Source organism: Dendrobates tinctorius, unplaced genomic scaffold (genome assembly GCF_039654945.1).
Source record: "Dendrobates tinctorius isolate UK_male_01 unplaced genomic scaffold, ASM3965494v1 ptg000004l, whole genome shotgun sequence".
In the NCBI taxonomy this organism is placed as follows: Eukaryota; Metazoa; Chordata; class Amphibia; order Anura; family Dendrobatidae; genus Dendrobates; species Dendrobates tinctorius.
Window position 1 is genome coordinate 28574347 of NW_027361672.1, and position 22448 is coordinate 28596794.

At 44.6% G+C, this 22448-nt stretch overlaps 1 protein-coding gene across 1 annotated transcript; it reads left to right on the forward strand.

Moving 5' to 3' along the window:
* The first annotated feature begins 6226 nt into the window (after window positions 1-6226).
* Window positions 6227-6772, forward strand: LOC141083393 (uncharacterized). The gene has a single exon (XM_073567619.1). The coding sequence runs from the start codon at window positions 6227-6229 to the stop codon at window positions 6770-6772; it is 546 nt and encodes a 181-aa protein (XP_073423720.1).
* The last annotated feature ends 15676 nt before the right edge of the window (window positions 6773-22448 follow it).

The window sequence follows — 22448 nt, forward strand, 5'->3', positions numbered from 1 at the left end:
TGTAGTATGTATGTAGTATGTATGTAGTATGTATGTAGCATGCAGCATGTATGTAGCATGTATGTAGTATGTATGTAGTATATATGTAGTATGTATGTAGCATGTAGTATGTATGTAGCATGTAGTATGTATGTAGTATTTTTTTTTTTTAACATTTAACACATTAGCCGGATGATGGGACTACTACTGTCCTATCATTGGCTAATGTGTCAATCACTGTCATGGTAGCAGGCATTGCCAGATGGGACTTGTAGTCCCATCGGACGATGCTTGCACAGACCCCCGGATATCAGCACAGCCCCCCGGCAGGCCGGTACAGACCCCCACAGGGTGCACAGACCACCGGCAGGCCGGCACAGCCCCCCGGCAGGCCGGTACAGACCCCCACAGGGTGCACAGACCACCGGCAGGCCGGCACAGCCCCCCGGCAGGCCGGTACAGACCCCCACAGGGTGCACAGACCACCGGCAGGCCGGCACAGCCCCCCGGCAGGCCGGTACAGACCCCGGGCAGTCCACACAGCCCCCCGGCAGGCCGGCACAGCCCCCCGGCAGGCCGGCAGAGACCCCCGGAAGGCCCGAAATGACGGCGCATCATGATGCGCACACACCGCACATCATGATGACGTCAGGCCGTCAATCAACTGAACTTCCGATTCCGATGCCGAATTCCGATATTGAAAAAATATCGGAAGTCGGTATCGGAATTCCGATACAGCAAGTATCGGCCGATACCCGATACTTGCGGTATCGGAATGCTCAACACTACTCATGAATTAGGCTGTACCTTACAGGGTTTTTTCAAGACTGAAAGGACAGGGGATAAATTACTAATCACTGGGTGTCCGACTGCCATGACCCTCACTGATCTGGAGAATGTTGCTCTGCAGATCCCATGTGAAAGAAGCAGAAGTCGAGTATACTCACCTCTGCTCCATTCATTGTCTATGGCACTGTACATCTCCACTCCATTCATTGTCTATGGGACTGTACATCTCTGCTCCACTCATTATCTATGGGACTGTGCACCTCCACTCCATTCATTGTCTATGGTACTGTACACCTCTGCTCCATTCATTATCTATGGGACTGTGCACCTCCACCTCATTAATTGTCTATGGAACTGTACACCCCCCACTGAATTTATTATCTATGGGACTGTGCATTGCTGCTCCATTCATTGCCTATGAGACTGTGCAGTTCCACCCCATTCATTGTCAATGGGACTATCCACCTCTGCTCCATTCATTATCTACTGGACTGTGCACTTTCGCCCCATTCAGTGTCTATGGGATTATGTCTGTCCACTATTTCATCCTTCTTCTCCGCTAGATTTCTGAAACTTAACATGGACAAAACAGAATTCATCATCTTTCCCCCATCTCACGTGACCCCCCCAACGAACCTATCCATTAAAGTAAATGGCTGCCCACTCTCTCCAGTCCCACAAGCTCCCTGCCTCGGGGTAATCCTTGATGCTGATCTCTCTTTCAAACCACATATCCAAGCCCTTTCCACTTCCTGCCGACTTCAACTCAAAAATATTTCACGAATCCGTTCATTCCTCAACCAAAAATCTGCAAAAACCCTAGTCCATGCCCACATTATCTCTCGCCTTGACTACTGCAACCTCCTGCTCTGTGGCCTCCCCTCGAACACTCTCGCACCCCTCCAATCTATTCTAAACTCTGCTGCCCGACTAATCCACCTGTCCCCCCGCTATTCCCCAGCTTCTCCCCTCTGTCAATCCCTTCACTGGCTCCCCATTGCCCAGAGACTCCAGTACAAAACCCTAACCATGACATACAAAGCCATCCACAACCTGAGTCCTCCATACATCTGTGACCTAGTCTCCCGGTACTTTCCTGCACGCAACCTCCGACCATCACAAGATCTCCTTCTCTACTCCCCTCTTATCTCCTCTTCCCACAATCGCAAACAAGATTTCTCTCGCGCATCACCCCTAATCTGGAACTCTCTACCACAACGTATCAGACTCTCACCTACCATCGAAACCTTCAAAAAGAGCCTGAAGACCCACCTCTTCCGACAAGCTTATAGCCTGCAGTAACCACCGATCGACCAAACCGCTGCACGACCAGCTCTACCCTCGCCTACTGTATTATCACCCATCCCTTGTAGATTGTGAGCCTTCGCGGGCAGGGTCATCTCTCCTCCTGTACCAGTTATGACTTGTATTGTTTAACATTATTGTACTTGTTTTTATTATGTATACCCCTCCTCACATGTAAAGCGCCATGGAATAAATGGCGCTATAACAATAAATAATAATAATAATAATTATGCACCTCTGCTCCATTCATTGTCTATAGGACTGTGCACCTCCGCTCCATTCATTATCCATGGGACTGTGCACCTCGGCTCCATTCATTATAGTATATAGAGTCTGTCTATTGGGGTACATTATAGTATATAGAATCTGTCTATTGGGGGTGCATTATACTAAATAGAGTCTGCCTATGAAGAGTGTATTATACTATAGAGTCTGCCTATGGGGAGTGCATTATACAATATTGAGTCTGCCTTGAGGGGGAAGCATTATACTATGGGGGTGCATTTTACTTTATAGAGTCTCCCTATTGGGGGGTGCAGTATACTATAGAGTGCCTATGATGGGTGCATTATACAATTTAAAGTCTACCTATGAGGGGTGCATTATACTATATACTGTAGAGTGTGCATATGGTGAGTGCATTATACAATATAGAGTCTGCCTATGGGAGTACATTATACTATAGAGTCTGCCTATAGGGGTGTAAACTGAGGGTCCTGTTCCAATTTTTGTTTTGCCCATTCTGTAAATTCAGTGTGCCGATCTGGCATCAGTTGAACATCCCTTTGGCGGATATTAGCTACTCACAAATGTCACCCTTACAAAATCCAGTTGCTGCAGCATCTCAATGAAGATGACCCAGATCGGCGAGCTGAATTTGCAGAATGAGCAAAACAAAAGTTGGAACAGGACCCTCAGTTTACACAGAACATTATGTTCAGTGATGAGGCAGATTTTTTGGGTGGGCCATTTATATGGATACACCTAAATAAAATGGCAATGTGACAGTTTTCTTGAGTAGGGTGTCTTGCATTGAAATCTGCTGCAATGACCTGGGCACTGCGTTCACCAGACATCAACACAATTTCTATCGGCTCCTCACGTCTTAACCTCTGCAAAATGTCAATGGCTGTAAACAAAAAAAAACTTGTAAATAACTAATGAAAGAATAAAGTTACGTTAAAACCAAGCACACCATTGTTTATCTTGTGATATTCTCAGTAAGTTTTGATGTGTCACTTGACTCTCTTCCCATTGGAAAAAATAAGGTTGGATCCAAAATGGCTGATTTCAAAATGGCCGCAATGGTCACCACCCGTCTTGAAAAGTTCCCCCCTCCCATATACTAATGTGCCACAAACAGGAAGTTCATACCACCAACCATTCCCATTTTATTTAGGTGGATCCATATACATGGCCCACCCTGTACTATAGAGTCTACTTATTGGGGATACATTATACTATATAGAATCTACCTAAGAGGGATGCATTATACTATAGTCTGCCTATGTGGGGTGCATTATACTATATAGTATAATGCACCCTCAAAGGTAAACTCTAGTCTAGCTATGGGGATACATTATACTATAGAGTCTGCCTATGGGGGGTACATTATACTATAGAGTCTACCTATAGAGGATGCATTATACTATAAAGTCTGTCTATCTGGGGTGCATTATACTATAGAGTCTGCCCATGGGGGGTGCATTATAGAAGTGTATATAGATTCTGCCTATGGGGGTGCATTATACTATAGGGTCTGCCTATGGGGGTGCATCATAGTATATAGAGTCTGCCTATGGGGGTACATTATAATGTAGAGTCTGCCTATGAGGTGTTCATTACATTATATAGAGTCTGCCTATTGGGGGTGCATTATACTAAATAGAGTCTGCCTATGGAGATTTTATTATAATATAGTCTGCCTATGATGGGTGCATTATACAATATAGTCTGCCTATGGGGAGTGCATTATACAGTATTGAATCTGCCTTGAGGAGGAAGCATTATTCTATGGGGGTACATTATATTATATAGAGTCTGCCTATGGGGGTGCATTATAGAGTGTGCCTATGATGGGTGCATTATACAATATAAAGTCTGCCAATGAGGGGTGCATTATACTATATAGAGTATGCATATGGGGAGTGCATTAAACAATATAGATTCTGTGCACTCCACAAGCTCCCCCTTCATGTGAGCGCTGTTACTCTGGGTCTGCACTGGCAGTTTTCAACCTGGGTGTTGTGGGTATTTCTAACCACCTTGGCTTTATTACAGCCGCTATGTATCTCACAGGTTGTTGAAATTGTGCTGTATCTATTGTTGCGCTTTGTCCCTAAATATGATTATGGCTCCTTATTAAGATGTACTTTGGTAATCATGCCTCTGCAATTGCGTTCTAAATCTCTTTATTCGTGCTCTGTGGGTATTTCAATGTTTATTAACATTATATGCCTTTTTTGAGGTACCCTGTGTTTTACCTTGTAGACATGATTGCTTAGTTATTGCATAGTACTGTTGAGCCTATCCATTAGCTCTTTTTTGTATGGGGTGAGCTTTGTCAGCTCTATTGTGGGCTTGCAGTGTCTTTCATGTGTCATTTCATGACCTTTTAAATGTTTTTAATGGTGTTGTCTTTCTGCAATTAATAAAATTTACAATTTATGTGGCGATCCCTGTCTTTGGTCAGTAGCTTTTTCTACATATTTCCGTGGACACAATGTTATCACCTGACCCGTGACATTTGGAAGAGGGTCGCCGGATTTTAGAAGAAATGAGAGCCGAGCTGACCGACCTCACGCCTCAGCAAATACAGCAGGTGGAGGCCTTGTTAGGGAAATATCAAGATGTGTTTGCAGAACACGAAGATGATTTTGGATGCACCACGGTGATCACTCATGAGATACCCACTGGAAACGCTGCACCCATGAGAGAACGTTACCACCAGATCCCCCCTCAAATGTACCAGGAGGTGAAGGGAATGCTGTCCCAGATGCTTCAGAAAGGGGTGATCCGAGAAAGTCAGAGCCCCTGGGCTGCCCCCATTGTGTTGGTACGAAAGAAAGATGGAACATTACGTTTCTGTGTAGACTATCGCAAGCTCAACGCGTGTACAATGCGAGACTCGTACCCGCTGCCACGGATTGAGGAGTCCCTTTCTGCTTTTGGGAGCGCTAAATACTTCTCCACTTTGGACCTCGCGAGTGGCTATTGGTAAGTGCCTATGTCTGAACAAGACCGAGCTAAGACAGCCTTCATACTCCCCATGGGATTGTTCTAGATTGACCGGATGCCATTTGGCCTAGCTAACTGTCATGCCCCCTACCGGTGTCATGCCCCCTACGGGCCATACTTACCAGCGCGGCCCCGCTGCTCTCCTGCACGCCTCCCGGCGCGCTCCTGCTCCACGTCGCGTCCCCGCTCCAGACATCCGGACTTCACGTCGTCGTTCCTGCGCGCCTGCGCCGGTCTATTCCCTTGTCGCTCGGACCTCTGGGAGCAGTGACGCTGTGGCTCCGCCCACAACATGGCGGCGCCCACCGGCTATTTCAGCAAGGCGTCTTGTCAGGTAAGATGCCTGATTATCTTCTGCGGTGACGCTGTTCCTGCGCTAGCGTTTCCGCTCCTCTCAGGTCCCTGTATCCTCTGCGCTATCCTGCTGTTCTCTTTGCGCTGCCTCCGGTAGCTTCTCTGCTCCGTGGCTCCACCTGCCATGCCCAGTGTCTGTCTTGTCCTTAGTGCCTCTCTGGTCCGTTACCCTTTGCTATCCGTTCTGCCTCTCTGTGTGTTGTCCGTACCTGGCTTTCCTTCCTCTCTCGCCCACAGTCACCAGCCTCCGTCTGCCGCTAATGCTCCCGGTTCTGCTTGTCTCTATTTCTCCCTAGTTCCGGCAGTCCCTCTGTGCGCCTGGACTCTGTCCCTCCTCGCCACAGACTCTCATATTTCTAGCCCTGGTCGTCCCTTTGGCTCCGGCTGTTACGGTTCCATCCCTCGGGGGCCTGCTCCTAACGCTCCCTGTATAGGGGGTGGGTTTCACCTGGTCAGCTCGCCCTCGGGGGCTCTGGAGCCGTGATCCAGAGGGTCCACCTCCAGGTTCCTCCTTTATTTCCCACACCGTAACACTAACGCTCCAGGCACGTTTCAGTGGCTCATGGAAAGATGCCTAGGGGATCTGAACTTCGACGCCACCCTAGTTTATCTGGAAGACATCATCGTTTTTGCTCCCTCGTTTGAAGGACAACTTCAGAGGCTGGAACACGTGCTGAGCCGCCTACAACAACATTGGCTAAAAGTGAAGCCTCAGAAGTGTCATGTGTTCCGTACTCAAATCGAGTACCTGGGGCATGTCGTTTCTGCAGAAGGAGTGAGGCCATCTCAAGAAAAGATTGTTGTGGTACAGGATTGGCCAACCCCAAAGACCGTGAAAGACATGCAAGCTTTTCTGGGACTCACAGGATATTTCAGGAGTTTCGTCAAGAATTTCACCTGCATCGTCAATCCGCTGCTGGAGCTGTTAAAGGGGGTGCCAGCAAGTGCAAAGGACCGAGTCGTGCAATGGGGTGAAAGACAGGAGGAAGCATTCCAAACCCTGAAACTGACTCTGACAGAGGCAACTGTGTTGGCCTATTCCGATTTCACGCAGCCATTTATTCTGCACACAGATTGGACTTTTCCCAGAAAGGAAAAGAGTGAGTGATCGCTTATGCTAGCCAGTCTCTACATGATTCTGAGAGGAACCCAGACAACTATAGTTCTTTTAAACTGGAGCTGTTGGCGTTGGTGTGGGCCATGAGAGAGAAGTTCGCTGAGTACCTGTCCATATCTGAAGTCCATGTGCGCACAGATAACAATCCTCTAGCCCATTGGGGCGCTGGAGCAGCATTGGGTTGCCCAGATGGCAAAGTTCCGCTACAAAATCACCTATAAAAGAGGAGCAGAGAATACCCATGCTGATGCCCTGTCTCGAGTGAACTATGGGAAGCCTAGGCACAATTGGGATGAGGATTTGGAAGGTGAGGAGGTTCCGGTTTTCCGAGACCCTGCCAGGATGGTGGCAGCCTTGTTGGAACAAACACAGGCAACAACTCAGGCAACAACTCGAGCCTATCTCTTGGGATAGTCTCGGGATGAATGGGTCCGAATACAGCAGGAGGACAAAGAACTGGCTCTACTCAGGCAGTGGGTGTCTTCTAAGCGATTGTCCTGTCAGCAAGAGAGAGATGCTCTGCCCCCTGATGTCCTCGAATGCTGCGTCACTGGGAAAATTTACAGTTGAGTGATGGACTTTTGTACTGAAACGTCTTACTTCAGCCGGAACTGGGTAGTACCTGGCAGATGGTGATTCTCGAGACGCTCTTATCCCAAGTGGCCTTAGAGGCGCACGAACGAGGGGCTCATTTCAGGCCGGAAAAACCTACCACTGGCTACAACGACTATTCTATCACCCTCATTTAAATCAGCAGTGGAAGAGACTTGTCAACATTGTTGACGCTGTGAATTGGCTAAGCCACCCGAACAGAGGGCCCCTACGCAGGCCATTGCGACATCTGCCACACTGGAACCACTAATGATAGATTATCTAGCCATTGGCCCAGCACATCAGGAGTATGAGTACTGCTTGGTAATGATAGATCACTTCACAAATTTTGCTGTTGTAACCCCGACTCTAGATCAAACTGCCAAATCTGCAGTCCATGCCATTTGTAAGAACTTTATTCAGGTGTACAGGTGTCCAAAGCGAATACATTCAGATCAGGGAGCTTGTTTTCTTGGAAAAGTAATGGAAGAGCTCCACAGCTTATACCAGATTGGGAAGTCTCGGATGACATCTATCATGATATAAAAAACTGCAGGATATAAAAACTGTTTATTATTTTGTCAAGAAATGTGATAGTTCTCTGAGTACAAACTAGTCCCTTTCGAACCATCTTTTATGGTCACACTCTACACCTCCAAAAATATAGATACCATTAATTCAGCCAATATATGATTACAAAACTGGATTCTCATAATGTTAATCCCACATTATTATGATATTTATTAGTGAGACTTGACACCTGCTGTGAGAAATTGAATGTAATAAGTGTAATTACCCTACATTTTCATGACAACTGCAACAGAATACCAAACTTAATAGTACTTCTGGATGCCCCTCAGGGCTAACAGATTTTTTGCAGAATGGGAGCTGGTTAAAATGAAACGGCAGAGATTGTGGAGACACCAGCATTTGCCTCTTCTATACGTCACTGTGCTCTCCATTTGTCAGGTTTTTTTATAAGGATAGTAAGGTGACTTTGACAGTGTAACTCATATGAATCCTAAATTTAGATCTACTTACCTCACAAACGTAATCAAATCCAGGTTTTGTCGTATGATTAGCTTGCTTTAAATACGTGCCGCAAGGGATATCATGACCCAGATTTAAAACAGTGAAGAACAAATTTGTCTGGTACTAGTGAGTTTTGAATCCTGTAGAATTGTCTCATGCTTACATTCATTTATCCTGATATCTGGAACTCAGGCACTGGTAAAATCTATACAAATAAAAGGGTAATAATATGCCACCTTTATGTTTTGATGACAACAGTTAATTTATGATATTTATGTAATTTTTATTTGTAATTTTGTTTATATTAAAATATCATTACAAACATCTCCTTTTTCCTCCCATTTTCATCAGAGCAGATCTTAGAGACCATTATGTTAAAGGAGTACTGGTTTAACCATGTAGAGGGAAGTGCCCCAAATTGTCTGGTATCCCCTTTGCTCCCCCACAAACAGATATGTCCCCATACACATAATAATGCCCCCCCCCCATATTTCTTTCTTTGATAATTCCTATACATTCCACATTACTTCCCCTCATGTATAATGTTCCCTGCATAAGATCTGCCCAGGACAAGAAAAGTCCAGGCATATCAAAAGAAGATGAACAGATGTCCATCTGTTGTCTATAGGCCCCATTACACTAAATGATGCACCAGCGATCCCGATAACGATACGACCTTGTCAAGATCGCTGGTGCATCGCTACATGATCGCTGGTGAGCTGCCAAACAGGCAGCTTCACCAGCGATCAGCACCAGCGAGGACGCTGGTTTCTAAGGTACACATCGGGTTACTAAGCGGCGCACGTCACTTAGTTACCCGATGTGTACCTTAGAAACCTGTGTGCTCGCGCCGGGAGCTGCCAGCATGCAGGTTTCTAAGGTACACATCGGGTAACTAAGTGACGCGTGTCACTTAGTAACCCGAAGTTTACCTTTGATACCAGCTCCCAGCGGCTGCTTAGAGCGCTGGGAGCTTCGCTGATCATTGGCTCCCACTGCCACACGCAGCAATGCGCGCTGGCCAGTGGGAGACCAGCGATCAAATAACGGCCGTGCACGACAGTGCATGATCAGCGATACCCGTCAGGGGGGCCGGTCGCCGATCCCCGTCACACACAGCGATCTCGCTGGTGAGATCGCTGTGGCATCACAAAATCAGTGATGTCGCTAGCGAGATTGCTGAGTAGACTGGGCCTTTAGGCAATATGTTGATATGGTTAATTACCATGTCAGGAGATAGCCACAGACTGCTAGGACAAAGGATCAAAGTGACCTTTTGTCCTGGCAGCAGCCAAAGCCTTGCATGGGTCCTGACATTCACAGCAATGTAATAACAGCTGTGAATGGGTGTGTGGCACTTCAAAAGTCCCTGTCCTTAATCCTAGAATGTTTGACCTGACTAACCAGAGGTCCAAGGTCTGACATTACTAAACCAACCACAACTGAGTCTATAAAAGTTCAGTAGAACCTGACATGGTCAATGATATCAGAGGTTGCAATGTATTTAATGCTTTCACTGTCATGGGTTTAAAAACTATTTATACATTATTGATATACACAAAACCTGAAATATGAAATTAAATTATACTCTCATATTTATATATGTTCTAAAATAACAGTGTGAAGAATATATACTGTAGTATTATGTCAAACTTAGGGCAAGTGTGGAAAAATGCTACAAAGTATGAATTCTGTTAAAAATAGTAGTGCTTGTAGTCTATTTTTGACTGATTAGGAACATGCAAGGTGAATGTGTGAAGAATGATCAGCTCCCCTCTGAAGATCATATAGTAATTGTGTTATGATATGTTGATGCATTTCTCACTGCAACAGGCCTCTTGCCTCCTCACTTCTGCTCACCGAGCCCCAGGGGCAGGATTCGGATGGTTTAGCAACTGAATTCTCCGATACAAATTCACTTGAAATCTACTGCCCTGCAATAGTTAACAACTTCCAGCCAATCAGAGACTGGCAGCTAACGTGGGAGTGCATGTCGCTGACATATGACTTCACTGCCATATGCCGGAACATCCTCGTCTCAAATGGATGAGCCCGCTGTCTTGGGGTCATACTTGATTCCGAGCTTTCCTTTGCCCCCCACATTCAATCACTGGCTCGCTCTTGTCATCTGCACCTCAAAAACATTTCTAGAATTCGACCTTTTCTTACTTTTGACTCTGCAAAAACTCTTACTGTTTCTCTTATTCATTCTCGTCTCGACTATTGTAACTCTCTTCTAATCGGTCTCCCTCTTACCAAACTCTCCCCTCTCCAATCTGTCTTGAATGCTGCAGCCAGGATCATATTCCTCACCAATCGTTACACCGATGCCTCTACCTTGTGCCAGTCATTACACTGGCTACCCATCCACTCCAGAATTCAGTATAAACTTATTACCCTCACCCACAAAGCCCTCAATGGCTCAGCACCACCCTACATCTCCTCCCTTGTTTCAGTATACCACCCTACCCGCGCCCTCCGTTCTGCTGATGACCTGAGGTTGGTATCCTCAATAGTCAGAACCTCCCACTCCCGTCTCCAAGACTTTACACGTGCCGCGCCAATTCTTTGGAATGCACTTCCCAGGTCAATACGATTAGTCCCCAATCCCCACAATTTTAAGCGTGTCCTGAAAACACATTTATTCAGACTGGCCTATCGCCTCAACACATTAACCTAACCTATCCCTGTGTGGCAGAGCCAAAAGTTTTACCATAACCAGGTTCCCAGCATCATGTTCCCACATGCTTTATGCATCCATTAGCCCTCTGTGTCTGTACTGTTACACACTTAACATTATGGCTGGTCCATACAATCAGGGCAACTGTTACCACCCACCTTTCGTGTCTACCTCTTTCCTCATAGACTGTAAGCTTGCGAGCAGGGCCCTCACTCCTCTTGGTATTTGTTATAATCTACTGTATGTGATTATTGTTATGCTGTAATGTCTATTGTCTGTACAAATCCCCTCTGAAATGTAAAGTGCTGCGGAATATGTCGGCGCTATAAAAATAAAATTTATTATTATTATTATAAGAGGACACCGCTGGACCATGGTCAAGTAAGGAGAAACTTTTCTTTGTACTGATAGCAGCAATATGGAGCCAAGGTGGAGACACATGGGGTCAGGTTGGGAGATCATATGGGGCCAGGATTGGAGGACATATGGGACAGGATTGAGACATATGGGGCCTGGATGGGAAGACATATGAGGCCATGATGGGAGACAATATGGGGCCAGGATGGGAGAACATATGAAGGCAGGATGGAGACATATGGGGCTAGGATGGAAAAACATATAGGGGCAAGATAAAGACACATGGGGTCAGGATGGGAGAACATATGAGGGCAGAATGAAGGCACTTGGGGCCAGGAATGAGACACAAGAGGCCAGGAATTAAACAAATGTGACCAGGAATGAAACACATGGTTCCAGAAATTAGTCACATGGTACCAGGATTGTAGATGTTATTTCAGGAAAAGGCCAGAATGTGGGACATTATTATTGTAGGGGTTAATTGAGGGATATTATTACTGCTGGTATGTATTTTATTTTTGAGGAAACTGTTTTCAATCAATGGGAGAGTCCTGTTACTGTTCAGGGCCGCACTATGTCAAATTTTTGCTTCAGCTGGTGTAGTGTAGAAGTTGGGAATGGGAAGCAATGCTCTAGATAAGTGTGTTATTTTCTGCAGAGATGAGTCATAGCTGGAAGAAGTGATGTGGTCTGCACTGGATGAAGAAGAAAAGCAAAGATGAAGGACTTCAACTAGAGACTGGTGAGTCAGTGTTATCTGTACACTTAAACTATACACCATATACTATACACAGGGCTCCAGTGTATATTGTCACTGGTAATCACTGTATTACTTGTACTGTCAAGAATCAAACCCAGCAACTCTTGTGCACCAGGCGGCAGCTCTTCCCTCTGAGCTACTCAGTTCACTGGACTGTTCCCTGCTAACCCAGATACTTGTACCAGTGTTGTTTCTGATTGTCTCCACCCTAAGTTCCTGATTGGCTCCAGTGTTGTTTCTGATTGTCTCCACCCTGAGTTCCTGATTGGCTCCACCCTGATTGTACACCCTATTTAAACATGACATAGCACTCCCTACCTTGTGAGATTATTGAGCTAGCCTCCAGTCAAGCTTCCACTCACCTGCTCTTTCATTCTAAGATTACATTGCTGCTCCTGAGTACCAAATTCTTGGCTATCCCTGACAACGCTACCTGCCAGTGTTGCCCCTAGTGGTTACAATATAATTACTCCAACCCAGGTCAGTCTATAACAGAATAATCTCGCACACAAAACAGAGATACCCTCGCCTTACCCCTACTTAGACACACACCCTGACAAAGCTTGGGTGAAACGAACGTTGGGGCTGGGGTATCAACACTATACCATTACATGACTAAGGTACATGATTTGCTGTAAGTACTATGCCTGTTTCTTTAATACCTTTTTGCAATTTGTACATACCACTATACTCATCATAGCAGTGAGTTGCAGACTGACACACTGTTGTCTATGTACTTGTTATAAGCCTTTAATTACCCACAAATATTTTGGAGAGTGTTAATCCCCCGGTTTATTCTACTCTGCTTTGCTCCATATCTTTATTTCCCATGTATTTGTTTTAACATTTTCAATAAACTGTATATTTTATGAGACTTAGTTGGCACTTTCTTCTATGTTGGTACTTGACAAAATAGAGTCTGTTGCAGCCCAACTGAGGCAGCAAATTGCTGAACTTCAGAATTTTTTGGGACCACAGAATAATGTTCTAAGTTGCAAATTCAGGTGTTGGGTCAGCAAAAAGAAATGATTGAGTTACAGAGGACACTTCTTGATTTGCGCAACTGTGGCCCGGAATCAAATGCACGCATGCCGCTGCCATCAAAGTTCAGTGGGGATCGTTATCATTACCGTTGAATCATAAATCAATGCCATATCTTTTTTCAGATGCAACCTTCTCTGTTTTTCAGTGACAGGGAAAAGGGTATGTTCATCATTAATCTCCTTACTGATGAGGCTTTTGCATGGGCCTCACCTTATGTGAAAAATAATTCTGCTCCCCTGATTGACTTAGTTTCCTTCATCACAGTTATGAATCAAATGTTTGATGGCCCGAATCATTGTGCTACAGCTGAAATCAAATTACATAACCTACGTCAAGGGTAGAGCTCTGTAGCTGAATATACCTCCAAATTATGCTGCTGGGTGGCAGACACCACATGGAATTTAGCTGCACAGAGGAGTCAATTCCCTGAGGATTATCAGAGCTAATAAAGAATGAACTTGCAAGGGTCAAGACTCCTAATAATTAAGAGGTCTTTATACAATTGTGTATCCAAATTGATCAGAGACTCACTGAACAAAGAAAAGAAAGACGGCGAGTAATTGGAAACAACCCTAACAGGAAATGGAAAGTGCCTAAATCTATGCAAATTGATGTAAACCTCTCTGCAGTAGAGGAGAGGTGACATACAGAGATTTTATGCCTCTATTGTGGGGGCTCTGGAAATTTTGTCATTAATTGTCCTAATAAAAGGACCATGTCCATAGCCTTAACAAATGCCAAAACTGCAAGCAATTTAGACCTTTCTGAATGGCAATATCCGGTTATGCAGACCAGCTCATCAGTAAAGCAGGATAAGGGCAAAGAGCAATCGCTAGCTTCTCATTTTGTCGTTCCCATACAGGTCATAATTGGGAGCCAAAAAAATACATTGCTCTGCCATCTTAGATTCTTGAGCAGGAGGGAATTTTATGGACTTAAAATTCACACTTGATAAGAACATTGGCGTGGATTTAATTCTACTCGCAATCAATATGGAAACTGTGGATGGATCATCTTTATCATCTGGACCTGTTACTCACAAGACAATTGAACTTGAAATCTGTATTGAACCGAATCATCATGAAATGGTTAGTTTTCATCTTATTTCATCTCCAAAATTAACAGCTATTCTAGGATTTCCCTGGTTTTCAATCTATAACTCGTGTAACAATAGGGCATTGAGGACCATTGCTTTTCCCTGTGAGTACTGTAAGAACAATTGCCAGGCTAATGTGTGTTTACAAACAAATTCAAGTATCGGAGATTTCTCATCAGAATTATGATAAACTGCCACCTCAGTACCAGCAGTACAGTGAGGTCTGCAGTAAGAAGAAAGCCGATCAACTGCTTCCTCATCGTTCTTATGACTGTCCCATTGAATTGCTTCCTGGAGCATTCATTCGGTTTGGGTGAATTTATAATCTTTCCGAGCCAGAATTAAAAATACCAAAAGAATATCTAGACAAAAATTTAGAGAAAGGCTTCATTCAACCTTCTTCTTTGCCAGCTGGAGCACCCTTGTTTTTTGTAGAAAACAAGGACTCAACCTTGCGGCCATGTATTGATTGTAGGGAAATAAATAAGATTACCATTAAAAATTGCTACCCACTCCCATTAATTTCTGAGTTGCTGGAGTAACTACAGTATATTCTGCCAGAATTTTTACCAAACTCGATCTAAGAGTGGCTTATAATCTTATATGAATCCGACTAGAAGATAAATGGAAAACTGCCTTTAGAACTAGATAAGGACATTTTGAATATCTGGTTATGTCTTTCGGCCTTAGCAACGCCCCTGTCACCTTTCAGCACTTTATTAATGATGTATTTTGAGATTTGTTGGATCTATTTGTTGTTGTTTATCTCAATGATATTCTTATATTTTCAGATTCCTTGGAGGAGCATCATAGACATGACCTCCAGGAACATCTAAAGGAGAACCATCTCTATATCAAACTTGAAAAATGTGAACTAGAACAAACCAGAAGTCAATTTCTGGGTTATATCATGTCCTCATAAGTTCTCAACATGGATCCCAGTAAAATCAGAGTGGTAGTTGACTGGCTTACCAAAAGAAATTTAAAAGACGATCAGCACTTTATAGGATATGCAAATTTCTACAAAAGGGTCATTTAAAGCTTTACAATTTCTTACCAGCCTGGTTCAAGAAATGGCAAGGCTGATGCTCTGTCCAGGATATTTACTGAACCTGGACCTCAAAAGAGGTCTAACACTGACTTTACCATTCTACGTCCAAAATTTTTTTTCCGGAATAATGGATTTCAAAGAATTTTTAACAAAAATTATAGATGGATACCAAACTGACTTTTTTTTCTAAACCATCCTTCTAAAGACATTGATCTTTCCTTTAACCCCTTTCTGACATCTGACGTACTATCCCGTCCACGGTACCCAGGCCCCAATGACCGGGGACGGGATAGTACATCATCGCGATCAGCGGTGCTCCCGGGGGGTGCAGCTAATAGCGGCCGGGTGTCAGCTGTTTATCACAGCTGACACCCAGCACTATGTGTCAGGGGCAGTCACGGACTGCCCCCGGCATGTTAACCCCTAGCACACTGCGATCAAACATGTGTACCGGGGGTTTAGTGAAGCATCGGCAGGCTTCCTCCGTGCTTCCCTGAGGCCCCCAGCGCAGTGCGATGTGCTGCGCTGCTCTGGGGGCCTCCTTCCCTGCAGGTCCCCGGATCCAATATGGCCGCAGGGGCCTTTGGGGGCCTGCAGGGAGGCGGCTTCCTCAGTGCCTGCAGAGTGCAGGCATGAGGAAGCCTTGTGCAGCGCCTGTCAGATGGATGATCACACACAGCGCTGTGTGACATGTCAGATCAGCGATCTGACACATGACAGTGATGTCCCCCCTGAAACCATATAAATAAAGTTCAAAAAAAGTGTAAAAATGATTTATAAAAAAAAATCCTTAAATAACTTTAAAAAAAGTTCCCTAATAAATTCATTTTTTGGAAATAAAAAAAGTACACATATTTAGTATCGCCGCGTCAGTAACGACCCGCCCTATTAAACTGTCCCATTAGTTAACCCCTTTAGCGAACCCCTTAAAAAAAAAAAAGCAAAAAACAATGCTTTATTATCATACCGCCGAACAAAAAGTGCAATAACGCGCGATCAAAAAGATGGATATAAATAATCATGGTACCACTAAAAACGTCATCTTGTCCCGCAAAAAAAGAGCCACCATACAGCATTCATTAATAAAAAATAAAAAACTTATAGCTCGCAGAATAAAGCGATGCAAAAATAATTATTTTTTATATAAAATTGTTTTAATTGTATAAAAGTGCCAAAACAGAAAAAAAACATAAATGAGGTATTGCTGTAATCATACTGACCCGAAGAATAAAACTGCTTTATCAATTTTACCACATGCGGAACGGTGTAAACGCATCCCCCAAAAGAAATTCATGAAATGTTGGTTTTTGTTCATTCTGTGTCCCAAAAGTCGGAATAAAAAGTGATCAAAAAATGTCACGTGCCCGAAAATGGAACCAATAAAAACGTCAACTTGTCCCGCAAAAAATAAGACCTCACCTGACTCAGTGGGTCAAAATATGGAAAAATTATAGCTCTCAAAACGTGGTGATGCAAAAGCTATTTTTACAATAATAAGTGTCTTTTAGCGTGTGTCAGCTGCCAAACATAAAAACACGCTATAAATAGTGAAACTCCTCTTTATCCCTTAAGTTAAGGAAAAATAATAAAATTTAAAAAAATTTATTTATTTCCTTTTTCCCATTAGTGTTAGGGCTAGGGTTAGAGGGTTAGAGTTAGGGCTTAGATCTTCTCTCGGGACAGTTTCACTCCATCCGCTGAAACAACGTGACCTAGATACTCAATTTGAGACCGGAACAAGTAGCACTTCTGTGGTTTTACCTTCAGTCCGTACTTCTGCAGGCAGCTCAGCACTTGCTCTAGTCTCTGCAGGTGATCTTCAAGCAAGGAAGTATACACTATGGTGTCGTCCAAGTATATGAGCGTGGCCTCAAAGTTCAGGCCTCCTAAGCACCTCTCCATCAAATGTTGGAACGTACCGCGGGTGTTGGCTAGGCTGAAGGGCATCCTGTTGAATTCGAAGAGTCCCATGGGTAGAATAAAAGCCGTCTTCGCCCGGTCCTTGTCCGACATGGGCACTTGCCAGTTCCCGCTAGCGAGATCCAACATCGAGAAGAATTTGGTTTTCCCCAAAGCAGACAAGGACTCTTCAATCCGAGGCAGAGGATATGAGTCCAGCACGGTGCCGGCGTTAAGCTTACGATAGTCTACACAGAACCTCAACTTCCATCTTTCTTTCGTACCAGCACGATGGGGGCCGCCCACGGACTTTGGCTCTCTCTGATGACACCTGCCTGTAGCATCTGACCGAGCATCTCTCCTACTTCATGATATAACTGGGGGGTAATTTGCCAGTAATGCTCTCTGATAGGCGCTGTGTTCCCTGTTGGTATTTCATGAGTAATACTGTACATGTAGTACAACCAAAGTCGTCCTCATGACTCGCAAACACCGACCTGTATTGTCCCAATACTGCCTCCACTTGTTGAACTTGAGCAGGTGTGAGTTCGGACAATTCAGCACGCATCTGTTCTGATATGCGGTGCCCCTCATGGATGTATTGGGGCTCCGGTGTTGGAGACGTGGTGACGGTCACTGACCAAGGGTCTTCCTGTTTAACTGACAACTGTATGGCCTGGGGCAGGACGATTTCCTCAGGCATCCCCACTATCCATGCTACTTCGCTCCTTGGTGGCAATACTACTTCTTGATCGGTCAAGATTATGCAGCGTTCAAGTATGGTTCCATCTCGCACCACGGCCAGAGTTCGTGCCACCAACAGTCCGGCTGGCAGCAGTTCACTTAAAGGGGGTTCTAGCTGCACTTCCTCCCCCTTTCCACCCCCTCCAGCGGTGTGTGAGCTCGAACAGGCAGGGTAAGCACGGTTTGCCCCGGTGGTAGGGTGAATTTAGCGGAGTTCGGCACTGTCACCTTCCCCAATGCTTCTCCATGGCTGGATGATTCCTGAGCTTGAGTGGCATGAAGCAGTCATTGAAATACTTGCCGCTGGGGGGTATGGGTGCTCCACTGTTTCAGGGATAAGTGAACGGGCTCATCCAGAAGCAAGTTCCCGAATTCCTTCAGAACGTTCAGAGAGATGGTATGACTGAGACCGGCTTCGCCCTTGGTCAACACTATACCCTTCCATCTGAGGTCTTGGCCGCACAGAGAAACTTGCATCCACACCAACCCTGCAACCGGGGTGGGCAGGTGGTTTGCCATCGTCAACTTTACTACCGGGCCCCACTCAGGCCGTAGAGTCTCCAGAAAATGTCAATGGAAATAGGCCTCAGGCATTGTGGTCACCTGAGACCCTGTATCCACCAGACAATGTACTGATCGACCATCAAATTCAGCCCAGACTAGCGGGCACGTGGACACTAGGTTTGTGGGACTTACACTACTCCTTCCTTTCCATTCTGACTCCGGGCGACATCCCCCAGGCTCGGAGCCCTCAAGTTTAATGCCTGGCACGGGCAGGATCCACCCCTCCACGGGCATTCCCGAGGTATGTGTCCTAGCTCTTCGCAGTTGAAGCAGGTGACAGACCTTGGCCAGCGGGACCTTCTGGCCTCATTACTGGCTTTCGGACCAGTTTCAACTTTTTCCTTCATCTGAGCCAATTCTCCTTGGATATTCAGCAGCTCTTTCCTCATCTCTTCAACCCAGGGGGGTTCATTGACAGCATTCACTGTTGCTTCCCCACTCTGGACCTTCCCTTCCAGGACCTTCACCCTCTGCTCTTGTTCACATCAGCGGGTCTCACTTCCTATGTCAGCAAAAGTGATGCGGGAGTCCACCCATACTCGCTTCCTCAGGACGTCCGATATCCCAGTCACCAACAAATCATGCAGCATGACATCTGTCGGCCCTATTCCCACTCCGTCCTTTCTTACAATGGTGGTATACAGCTCTTGTAGGGCATTCATATACTGCATCACCGTTTCCCCCTCCCTTTGCATACGGCTAAATAGGCGAGTCCTGAGTTCCCCTACGACAGTGGGGTCCCCTTGGGTTGCTTCCAAAATCTGCAGTACTTTGGTCAACGTGCCGCGGTCTCAGAGGGCACACAGAATCACAGTGTCCTTAGCCTCTCCGTCTAAGGTCATAATGGCCACCTCAGCCTCTAGCACGGGAGTCATTGGGTGCATTCTCAACATGCCGCTCATGTGCTCAGTCCAGCGTCACAACATGGTGTTGGACCCCATGAATTTAGGCAAATTGCTTAACGTGACCCCCAACGAGATACTGGACCTGGGCCTGGCTGCCTGTTCTGCCGACTACGCCAAAATGTTAAGGTTCGTCGGATGCAGTGAACAGCAGGAGGCAGAGAAGGGTTAACAAATGTTTACTTAAACAATTACTACATAGTAGGAATAACTGAGACATGGTTAGACGACAGCTATGACTGGGCGGCTAACTTGCAAGGATATGATTTGTTTAGGAGGGATCGTAAAAAAAGGAAAGGGGGTGGAGTCTGCCTATATATAAAGTCCACTTTAAAGCCCACACTAAAAGAAGATATACAAGAGGGAAATGAAGAGGTGGAGTCTCTATGGGTGGAGATACAAGGAGGGAAAAGTAATAAAATCCTCATAGGGGTTTGTTATAAGCCACCAAATATAACAGAAACCACTGAAAATGTATTATTGAAACAAATAGACAAAGCAGCAAATCACAATGAGGTGATTATTATGGGGGACTTCAACTACCCCAGCATAGACTGGGAAACTGAAACCTGCGTATCTCAGAAAGGAAACCAATTTCTGTCAGTGACCAAGGATAATTATCTGTCACAACTTGTGCAGGACCCAACTAGAAGGACAACCCTTCTTGACTTAATTTTAAGCAACAGGCCAGATAGAATAACAGAAGTACGAGTCAATGGGCACCTAGGGAACAGTGACCACAATATAATACAATTCCACTTGTCCTTCAGTAAGGTGCCCTGGAAGGGGGTTACAAAAACGCTGAATTTCAGGAAAGCAAAGTTTGATCAGCTTAGAGAGGACCTTCGCCGAATTGATTGGGACAATGTCTTCAAAAATAGGAGGACAGAAAATAAATGGGAAATATTTAAATCAGTTTTACACACCCACTCCGAGCTAGCCATACCGTACAGAAATAAAAGGGCTAGGAACAGGAGAACACCAATGTGGCTAAATAAGGATGTAAAAAGGGCAATAAATAACAAGAACAAGGCACTTAGGAAGCTAAAACAAGAAGGCAATGATGAAGCATTAAAAAGTTATAGAGAAAAAAATAAAATGTGTAAAAAACAAATACATTTAGCAAAAGTGGACACTGAGAGACTCATTGCTAAGGAAAGTAAAACAAACCCCAAACTATTCTTTAATTATATAAACAGTAAAATTATTACAATTGATGGTGTCGGTCCTTTAAAGAACAATGAGGGTGAAATCATAGAGAGCGATGTGGGAAAAGCAAATGTTTTAAATACTTTTTTTCTCAACAGTGTTCACACAGGAAAAGGATTTGCCAGGGGAAATGCAGAGTGATAATGTAAACTCCCCATTAAGTATTACCTGCCTAACCCAGGAAGAAGTGCAGAAGTAAGATTAAAATTGACAAATCACCAGGCCCTGATGGCATTCACCCTCGGGTATTAAGGGAGTTAAGTAATGTGATAGACAGGCCTCTATTCCTTATATTTAAAGACTCTATAGAAACAGGGTCTGTTCCTTTTGATTGGCGGCAAGCAAATGTGGTACCAATATTCAAAAAGGGGTGTAAAAGGGAACCTGGAAACTATAGGCTGGTAAGCTTAACATCTGTTGTGGGTAAAATTTTTGAAAGGTTTCTAAGGGATACCATTATGGAATATCTCAATGTTAATAAATGTTTAGCTCCATATCAACATGGATTTATGAAGGATCGCTCCTGTCAAACTAACCTGATCAGCTTCTATGAGGATGTAAGCTCTCAAATGGACCAAGGAGAATCATTGGATGTCATTTATCTCGACTTCTCTAAAGCATTTGACACTGTCCCACATAAAAGATTGGTAAGTAAGATGAGAAAGCTTGGGCTAGGGGAAAATGTGTGTAGATGGGTAGGTAGCTGGCTTAGTGATAGAAAACAAAGAGTGGTTATTAATGGGGCATACTCAGATTGGGCCAGGGTTACTAGTGGGGGTACCACAGGGTTCTGTATTGGGCCCCCTACTATTTAATTGATCTAGTGGATGGCTTACACAGTAAAATATCAGTATTTGCAGATGATACAAAACTATGTAAGGTAGTTAACACAAAGGAGGACAGTTTGCAACTACAGACAGATTTGAGTAAATTGGAGAATTGGGCTGAAAAATGGCAAATGAGGTTTAACACAGATAAGTGTAAGGTTATGCACATGGGAAGGAGAAACAGATGCTACAATTACTTACTAAATGGAAAACTGCTGGGGAAATCAGACATGGAAAAAGACTTAGGCATCTTAGTCAATAAGAAGCTAAATTGGAGTGCCCAGTGTCAGGCAGCTGCCAACAAAGCAAATAGGGTCATGGGATGCATTAGAAGAGGTCTGGGGACACGAGATGAAAACATAATTCTCCCTCTGTACATATCACTCGTCAGACCACACTTGGAGTATTGTGTGCAATTTTGGACGCCGGTGCTCAAGAAAGACATTACTGAACTTGAAAGGGTTCAAAGGCGGGCTACTAAAATGATAAATGGAGTTGGTTCACTACAATACCCAGAAAGGTTTTCAAAATTAGGTCTATTTACTCTAGAAAAGAGAAGACTTAGGGGAGACTTAATATACTGTATATGTACAAGTATATCAGAGGGCAATACAGAGATCTCTCCAATGAACTGTTTGTACCAAGGACTGTGAGAAGAACAAGGAGGCATTCTCTTCGTTTGGAGGAAAGACAATTTCTGCACCAGCATAGAAGAGGGTTCTTCACGGTAAGAGCAGTGAGGCTCTGGAATTCTCTTCCTGAGGAAGTGGTGATGGCCAACTCACTGAATGAATTTAAGAAAGGAATGCTTTTCTTGTGAGTAACAGTATAGAAGGTTACGAATAACAGAATATTATAGGTAGATGGTTGACCCAGCTTAGGGGAAGGAATTTTTTTCCTTATGGAGAAAA

Coding starts and splice junctions, on each gene's coding strand:
- LOC141083393 (XM_073567619.1), top strand. CDS start 6,227: ATGGAAAGATGCCTAGGGGATCTGAACTTCGACGCCACCCTAGTTTAT.